The 9,029-nt window shown below is 43.4% G+C and overlaps 2 protein-coding genes across 2 annotated transcripts in view; one reads left to right on the forward strand and one right to left on the reverse strand. All coding sequences in view use genetic code 11, as the record gives it.

Annotated features, from left to right (window-relative positions):
• EGR_08764 (Transmembrane protein 87A) overlaps positions 1 to 4,096 on the reverse strand; it is a gene marked incomplete at both ends in the record, with an annotated part of 4,799 nt that extends 703 nt beyond the window's left edge. Inside the window, 10 exons of the mRNA XM_024498013.1 lie at positions 951 to 1,140; positions 1,568 to 1,626; positions 1,899 to 2,194; positions 3,064 to 3,332; positions 3,374 to 3,441; positions 3,483 to 3,576; positions 3,648 to 3,752; positions 3,789 to 3,874; positions 3,909 to 3,966; positions 4,007 to 4,096. Coding sequence (XP_024347590.1) covers positions 951 to 1,140; positions 1,568 to 1,626; positions 1,899 to 2,194; positions 3,064 to 3,332; positions 3,374 to 3,441; positions 3,483 to 3,576; positions 3,648 to 3,752; positions 3,789 to 3,874; positions 3,909 to 3,966; positions 4,007 to 4,096 — 1,315 coding nt within the window. The remainder of the gene's footprint in view (positions 1 to 950; positions 1,141 to 1,567; positions 1,627 to 1,898; positions 2,195 to 3,063; positions 3,333 to 3,373; positions 3,442 to 3,482; positions 3,577 to 3,647; positions 3,753 to 3,788; positions 3,875 to 3,908; positions 3,967 to 4,006) is intronic.
• Positions 4,097 to 7,794: 3,698 nt separating this feature from the next.
• EGR_08765 (hypothetical protein) overlaps positions 7,795 to 9,029 on the forward strand; it is a gene marked incomplete at both ends in the record, with an annotated part of 3,178 nt that continues 1,943 nt past the window's right edge. Inside the window, 3 exons of the mRNA XM_024498014.1 lie at positions 7,795 to 7,821; positions 8,045 to 8,129; positions 8,516 to 8,765. Of these exons, the coding sequence (XP_024347591.1) occupies positions 7,795 to 7,821; positions 8,045 to 8,129; positions 8,516 to 8,765 (362 nt within the window). The remainder of the gene's footprint in view (positions 7,822 to 8,044; positions 8,130 to 8,515; positions 8,766 to 9,029) is intronic.

Below are 9,029 nucleotides of genomic sequence, written 5' to 3' on the forward strand. Positions count from 1 at the left end.
AAAAACCGCGAAAAAAGGCGGCTACCTGGGGCAGTATTGCCTCAGGGTCGCAGCAGTATCAACAACGCACGTCTCGTCTCTCTCAAGCCAAAGTTAACTAGGCGATCATTTCTGTACCCACGGGTCATGCTCGCTACCACGGTAGAATGCTATCGCCTTGGCGTTGACAGTCCAGCGGCCAATCTTCCTCCACGTTGTTGTGGTTGGTGGAGACGACAACTATCCACTTCGGAACGACGAGGAGTGAACCTATGCGCGCATCACAAATTTCGTTCACCTCAGTGACAGTTCGTTGACGCGCCTCAGGGGAGGCCACCCCGATAGGACAAAGTGTCAGTAGGGAAGTGTCGATGCGTGCCGCTTCACTTGTGATGCAAAGCGATGTCAAACGCTAACTTCATCGTTAAAAAGATGTAACACAGCGTCTGGATGGGTAAAGAACTTTGCTACTCCGGTTTACACGCCAGAATATCAGGTGTAGCGACATTTAAAAAAAGTCACATACACATACGCGCATCAGCGATTAAGGAGACTGCTGTGAATGATGTAGATGCATCGCTCTGCTTAATGGATTCGTATTGTTTATAAAAAGTTTTATGCAGCAAGCAGCGTTATTACCTCAACTCAAAGTGTGGGTGCGTGTGTCTGTGTGTGTGAGAGGCTGAGACGCGATGTCGGTATATGATGCGTTGAGAGGCCGCACTTTTCCACGTTTCACGCTCTTTTCTAGTAAGGCTTCTTAATAGTACAATGCGTCCTCTTTTACAGAGTGAAACGATGCGTGACGGAGCATTTGTGAGGTAATTCCTGATCACTCTGAGCTACCAATAGGGCAAATCGGGACATCAGGGAACCAATGATGAGCCAATAAAAGATCCCACCACAGGAACCAAATGAACGGTGATAGAGCGGATCAATCGCATGAGCAACAAAGGAACAAAATGACGCACCAGAGACGATGGCGTCAAGAAGGCGCTCCTCGAGATCCTCGGGTGGCGGCTCGACATCGGGGTCGAGGAAGGCACTGCGCGCGTAGAGTTTGTTGGTACTGCTGGGACGCCAGAGGATGACAATGGTGAGGAGGATTACAAAGAAGAGTAGCTGCCAGAAAGTCTCGTCGAACCATATGTACCGCCACGCCTGAAAAGGAGGCAGTAATAGTTGATTAGAGGTCCCTCTTGCCAACCCTCCGTTTGGGTAGGATTCTTCTTTCTACTTGTCGACGCCTACTAACAACCTACCGAAATGGATTTCACTCTACAAGTGTCTGGAAGAATTCTAGACGATTAACCTCATCTTTGTGGTTTGATCCGCTTTTGATTGCCTCCTCACTCCCTGATTAGTCAGTATCACTTCTCCCCACCTCTGATAGGTTAGAAGCACGCCTCAATTCGCCTCTCACTAGCTAGGAGTGTCCAGTTAACTAAAAGTACCTTTGGCAAGTTCTGATTGGTCAGGAATAACTTTCACGCCTTTTGTTTGACCAGGTATCAAGGTTACTGTCTACGATTTCGCATTCTTGATTCACTCCAGTTGAGTAAGAGTGGAAAGCAGACGGCAAACTCACCCTAGTGCAAGGCTTCCAATGCAGCAGAAAGATGGACGCACACATGCAGAGAATGGAGACTGAAAACGAAGGAAAAAATATCGGTAAATAGATGGCAACAGCTTGGTTGACGTAGAAAGCACGTGACAGACGCCCACTCGAATTCGAGTAGGTTTGTGTTGGAAGTAACACAAAACGGATATCACCCTTACAATAAAAACTGAGGTTAAATAACCCCCCAGGCCTAAGGACCTTCCATCCACCCTAAAAGCTTTGTGAAATCAAAAAAGGGAACACAAGAAGATCCAAGGGGTTAAGGGACGATAAATACACAAGGATAGGAAGAACTCACCGAGAGCCACAGCAATGAGGAGAGCGGAGAAAATGCGGTAGAGACGGTACTTGACTTTGTTACGTCGCATCCGGGTCTCGCGCAGAGTGCTAACGAGGTAGGAGAAGCTCCACCAGAGGATAGCCAGATCGACAGCAATCATGGGCAGGCCACCGAGGAGGACAGCGAGGGAGGGTTTGAAGCGCGGGTGGAAGGCGCGCATACCGCTGTCGAGGAGGCAGCAGACTAGATAAATTACACAGATCCACACGATACGACGGTAGGCCGTACCTAACCGCGATTTGGTGATGCCGTATCTGAAGGGAGGCGAAAAAGGATGGGAGAACACACCACCTCGTCAGGAAGATCAGATGAAAGGAAATGAGGGGGTGAATAGGGTGGGGGGGCAGAATATGGAAGGGGAGAAAAAAAAGGAGGGAGTGAGAAAGAGTAACGAAGCAAAAGGAATGAATTCATGATCTGATGTTTGGAACTGTAAAAATGGTAGAAATAAAAGGAGGGAGAAGGAAACAGAAGGAAAAGAGGAGAAAAGAGGAGGAGAAGGAGATTGTGCAAATTATTGAAACGGGGAGAATAAGAGTCGAAAAAGAAAGAAAGTAAAAGAGGCAAAGGGATAAAGAGGGGAGGGGAGAGGGAAGAAAAAAGGCCGAAGCAAGGAAGTAGAAAGCATTTAAGAGGGAAGGGGAAGAGCAAAGATAGGCGCAACTGTTAAGGTAAAGAATGAAGTAAGGAGACGCAGTAGAAGGGAAAGAAAAGAACACAGGGAGGTGGGAGATAATAGTCTCAAACAAAAAGGTGGAAGCAACTTGGTTGGGAAGGGGAGCAAGTGAAAAGTTAAAGAAATAAGATACAAAGGAAAAGGGGAAGGAAGAGATAGGAGAAATGAATAATGACGGAAAAGGCCAATGTCAGAAGGAGATGTATAAAAGAAAAAAGTAGTAATAAGTGAACTCAAAATTAAGGGCAAAGAGGAATACGAAGTAAGACAAAAAAGTCTGCATAGGAGAGCAAGGAAGAATAGGAAAAAAGGGAATGGAGAGAAAAAGGAGGAAGTGAAGGACGACAAAAGGAAGCAGGAAAGAAGGCTAGTACCTAACGGAGAGAGGTAGGGAATGAAGTGAAAACTACAAGACAAAATTAAAGGATAAACTAACGGATAACTGACCCAACGCAAACAATGAGAAGGAGAAAGCGCGCCAGAGTGCGTTTCACACAGCTGACAATGAGGGCGAAAATAAGAGCACTTTTAAGAGTGACGCCCGTTCGATTCAGCGATTCGTATAGTGCGTATAGAGTGATCTGTTCCACAAGACCGATAATGACCATCAGGGTGATGTAGTACTGGATTCGTAGAAGGTCTTTCCAGTGAAAGAGTGTGAAGCATAACCAAAGGAAAGCCAGGAGGGCATGACCCAATGCTAAAACCCCGTAAAACTAAAAATATAGGGCTAGATATTATAAAAAGCCAAACCTACTCTTCTGAGGGGATATTCAATCCCTGATAGGTACCCGTAGCTGCCCTTTATATCCACGATGTAATGAGCTGGCAGTAAATGCGATAAATTTTGGGATATTACGAATTACCATTAATGTCCTTGTCACAAGAGGAACTATCGATACAGTTCATCGACACAACAGTCATTTGAGAGCCTGATCTAGGAATCGCCATGTCAACCGTCTAAAATACGTCAAACAACAATCAAATAAAATACGCAAAAAGTTAGCAACATTTCAGCGGAGTTAAATTACCGTAGGATCAACGGGTGAGCAGGTAAACTGCTTCTCCGTTCTGGCAATGCTTTCTGTTTTTAAACCAGGTGCGACAAGCATTGAAATTACAGAGGCGTTACGACCCTAAAAAGGTGACTAAGTAGAGAAAATGAACTGAACTTGTTTGACGTAAGCGAAAGCATCCGCACATTCTGACCACAGAACGGACAAAGAGAATCGTACGTCAGCCACTTTGGTACAAGTTACTAGACTTATAAGGAACTGTGGAAATGTAGTTACCTTGGACACTAAAAGAAGTACCATCGAGAACTGATTTAGGGAAAACTGCATTTTCGCCCTACAGGTCGCATTAGAGAAGTGTGAATATATCGCAATACCAGTGGTTTATTAACTTCCCAATGGCCAATCTCGGGCAATGCAATGGCAAATGTTACGCAATATAGGCAAAGCAACAGAGGTATCCACATGACACCAAACGACTTAAGAGGTTTTGATAATACACCAATGTAGATCGTCCGCTGCGATTCAAGGTGGAATAAAACATAATTATTTAGAGAATTGGCATCTCTCTATTAAATTTAGCATTGCACTCTTTAATGTAATTTTATACAAAAACTTGTGCAGTAGTCGTATGCATTTTCTCTAACAAGCTACCACACTGTTGTGAATTAATATTTCCTAGCACTTAAAATAGCAAAATAATTCGACCAACCGGAAGAATTCTTAATTGCATTGGTTTTTACAAATGCTTTTATTTGACGATACATTGACCTTGGTGTAGTTTCCAAAATCTTAAATGCCTTATTTACCAAGTGTGTTTGCACGCATTGGCTTCCCATTTATGTGATTCGTAGAACAATATGAAGAACCTCCGCTTGTTCGTCTCTACAGGTTCATTTTATTTCTTCGCTTAATTTCCTAAAACTAGGTATTTCAATTTCCGCTCTAAAACGCTCAAAGTGTGTTCGTCTTTCCCATCCCAGATTAGGTAGCTGTCCTTACTTTAATTGTGCAATGTAGAAAAGAAGTGCGTTTTTATTGCCTTAGAAGATTTCACTGTTATTTACGAGTTGCAGAAAATTAATCTTCCAGGTCGCTCATTTATTTTTGGCGATCGGATTTCGAAATGTAGTATTCGGTAATTTCAAGAATTACTCGTTTTAGGCGGTGACATTTTTTTCCTCGCTCCTATGAATGTGATTTTCCTTTTCATTCCCTCCCTCCTAAAAATGGACAAATTTACAACTCTTGATGTTCTCATTCGATCAGAGTGTGCACCCGGCTATCCGGACTATTTTCCTGACTCCACTTTTGATAAACTCTGCACGATTTGTGAATCAAAAGGTATGCTAGTGGTAGTGAAAATCACTTGGCCAATCTAGTAACCTGTGGATTAAAGGTGCTTCGTTTAAGCGAAGAAAAGCTGATGGATTGGCTGAATGATGCTGTCAATCGGATTTTCGAGGCGGCACATGGTATCTCCGATTATCGTCAAATGCCTCAATTGAGAGCTATCTTAGCCTCTTCCAGTGGTAATTTTGTCGTTTCCACGTTCCCTTCTGGATGTGGGTTGCATTTGCTTTACCCGGATAGGACTGTACCAACTTTTGGTACTTGTTGGTTGAACGTTGGCCCAATAATCATAATTATTTTTCTACTATTGGCTTGTTTAGTCTAAAGTTTAGATTCTAGGCCGCTATTGTTTGTTGAAGTCTTTTAAATGCGTGAGCATACCTCGGTGATAATTGGTACAGTTTTTATCAAAGTGATTTGCTCCTTTTTTGCGGTCTCTTTAGACGCAGCTGCGGCATCGGGAGAGTTGGATAACTCTGCACTCAAAAAACTGGCTTTCCAAATTGTCGCCGACAAGTTGCCGTATCAGCTTGTTGATAAGCTCCTTAGTAGTCTGGGCCTCGTTTCACTGCCTGCAGCAGATAAAGAAAACGATCACACTGAAGAAAATGACGGGTTGAATGCGCTTCGGCCCGCGATAAATTACGGCAATCCAACTGAAGACTACTTGAATAATGTCACTACTGCAAAGCCGATAATGGTTAGCTGCGGCACCTTCCATTTTGATACTTGTATTCTGGCAGGAAGACTCACAAATGCTTTCTTATTTTTAGGCAAAGTCGGCGGCCCAGACCAAGAGATTGAAAATGGCCAAAGGCACTAGGTCGATTACGAGCTTCTTCTGTAAAACGTAAGTGAAACTCGAGGGATATTCTTTCATGTATGTACCCATCTTTATGTGCTTTCGTGTGGTCAATTTGTACTATTTGCAATGGGCAATAAATGTGCACCAATTTTGGCCTACTTTTTTACACACTTTAGAGATTTGATGCGTTCGTAAATTAGGATGATTTTTCGGCGTATATAGGGACTCGAAGATCGTTTTTCCGAGCGATTAGTTGGGTGCGAGGCGTGGGGAAGATTGACTGGTGAAATGAGCTACATGGCCGTTGTCTTTCGCGTCGGCGACCTGATATTGAAGGTTGGAGCCGGGATTGGTGTGTTGATCGAGAAATGAGCAAGGAATTGTCAGTATGGACGCAAAGCGTCTGCAAAATGGGTGGCGATTCGATGATGGATGGAGGTCGTGCGTCCAGTTCCACTGGTTAAGAGTTTTGGTTTCCTCGTTTCCTAGAGGGCAATTTGATTGAGGTGCTCAGGGCAGTCCTCGATGGTAATTGCCTCCTCTAAACTAAACCAGTGTTCATGCTAAGATCCTGGCGGATATTAGGTCGAAATAACTTTAAATTTGTAAAGGCGTAGATTTGAATAAAATTTGGCATGACTGGCTTTTAGCACTACAGAGGTAAGGAAGTTCTCCAAGTTTGTTCAGTGAGTTGCACCAATATGGAGGTGTAGAAAATTGCCATGGAGGACCGGCCTACTTGAGTTTGGTCCTGATTTGTTCCGCAATTTCCGTAGACACCGCATCTTGCAAATGAGCTCAGCATTCCATTAGTGTGAAAACCAGAAACGCTTCATTGCTCCAAACAAATAACTGTTGAATTGGGAATCAGTAAGTTATTGGCGCAGAAAAAAATTTTTGCCTTTTTTCTCAGCTGATGGCGGATTTGCTTAGGAAAGGAATCGAAGTGATTTAGCTATAGCAATTATGGCGGAGAAGTATACTAGCATCATGTAAGTTTATGTTCATGTAGGGCATCTTTTCCGCGCCGCTTTTTCGATCGAAGTGTCTGGAGTCGAAGTTAGGCTACATAGTTAATACGTTACTTGCTCTCTTTTTTAGTAAAAAGAACACGTAGGTGCTCTGGGGGTGGTTTTTATACCTTCCAAAATAACTGTAGCGCCCCGAGACTCCCTTAAGACGAAAGAAGACACAATACTCGGGCAGAATATATATATTCAGCACGGAGAAGGTGTATGGGCTATTGGCATGGCCCAAAAGGCCAGCCCCAGCCAGCGAGGTACAAGGGGGCTAATTCGAAGTACAAAAGTGGCGCCTCACCAGAACCGAGGGATAAACCACTATCGTATTACACAACTATGCGCTACATGTATATGCTCACTTATGCTTCTCTACCTTATTACGGCCCCACTGAAGACACAGGGCGCTACCAATTGTCGGTAAATCTTTGCAGTTCCATGCAGTATAATACTGTAATACTTATGTTGTTTTGATGTTCCTTGCGCGGAGGAGGCGGTAATGCGAATCCAACTTCGTGACTAGGGCGTCAACGTCCTACAACCCGAGGATCGGTTTCGTGCCCTCGCCTCCTTAAACTTGCATTTGCTCCCTCCATTTATGTGTTCAAATAAATACATTGAAGTCGAATCAACCTGGGTGCTCTAAGAATATGTGGACAGAGGGAGGGGAGGTCTTTGAGCCTCGTCCTACATTGCTGCAGCTGTATATACAGTTTCCAATTTACAATCATTAGCAGCTTTCTTTAGTACTGGTTAGTCAAACACTGATCAAATAATTGTGGTTATTTATCTGGTATTGAATCTATGCTTCACCTTCTGCCCAACATTACTTCCCAGATTCCAGAAAGAGCATAATTACCGCTGCAAACCAAAATTTAGCATTAGATTCTATTGATAAGCTTTAATTTTGTTGCATATTTTTAAGACAATTTGATATTTTTTGTTTTATTTTTGTTTTAACCTTCAACACTTCACCGCATATTTGACAATGCAAGGCGTAGTTACACCCTGTGAGGTGGGGTTCGGTTTTATTGTTTTTCGATTTCTAGTCTATTTTGATGTTTTCTGACCTTTATTTTATTTTTCTACCATAGTTTTCGTCCTAATCATACCCTTGTTTAGTTCATAAGGTTAATTCGCACTCCATTATTCTGTAGCCTATTTATTCTGCTCTACACTAATTACATCCGCCTTGCTCGTTATACGTTGTTTTTCCACTTCGGTTTTTCATTATTTAGACCTCGGAGCACTCAGTGAGCGTATTAGATTCTGAAGCTGAACTTCCTTTTCATCACTTGATAGTACTGGATGCTGTCAAGAGGCGTATGTCCTTTATTTTTCACATCCTATGCCTTCTGCACAAGCACATGACCCAATGTAGCTCTTTTAAGGCTTGGAGCATAATTTTAGAGACGTTTGCAATTCTGGTAGATACTTGGAGGCGTTTCGGCGTGGACTGATGACATTGCAACTGCTTTTAAGACCACAATACCAGTAGTTTAGTTTACCACTATATTATTTCATAGGGTAATTGTGTTGGGTGTTTGTATTTTGCCATAAAACCCACCTACCAGTAGGCATTTTGGAGCGTGGGCCGTAGCGTCCCATACTTCGGTCCATTTAGAAGCTATATTGAGCTAGGCATTCTATGTGCAAAGTCGTTTGTACTGGAACCAAATATGCTGAGTGTGTCGTGTGTTTTGCTGTAGACTTCGGCTTTTGTGATATATGTTGTGTGCGCCTTGCGGACCAGCGAGACCTTATCGCTGTCGCGAAGACGGATGAGACCACATTGGACATTTTCATTCCTTGCAATGCGCCAGCGGCTCCTAGTAGCATCTCCTGGACAACAGAGCATCTAGTGGAGCGCCTTCTGCCCCCTCCTTCCTCCCATCGCCCTCTTACTGCTGCTATCTCCAGACATCTTCGCAGACAAATCGACGAAGGATCAATAAGGTCGTAAATGATAAGTGTCGATGATCTTTTCATGTGTAAACGTTTACGAATTAGTTACTTCACGTTTTACTGCATTTGATCTCTCATTTTATTGTCAATGCTCTATTTTTCCTTGCAGATTTCATCTTGTCTTTTTGGACGCTGATTGTCGACCCCTGTTTGTGACTGCACAAAGGGGCTTTATGGACGCGGTTGAGTTTGACACTGTAATGTCGAAACGTCGTCAGACACGCATATCTCCGCGCCCTTCGTCATCGTCTGCTGTTC

This window comes from Echinococcus granulosus (assembly GCF_000524195.1).
Source record: "Echinococcus granulosus chromosome Unknown EG_S00118, whole genome shotgun sequence".
Lineage (NCBI taxonomy): Eukaryota > Metazoa > Platyhelminthes > Cestoda > Cyclophyllidea > Taeniidae > Echinococcus > Echinococcus granulosus.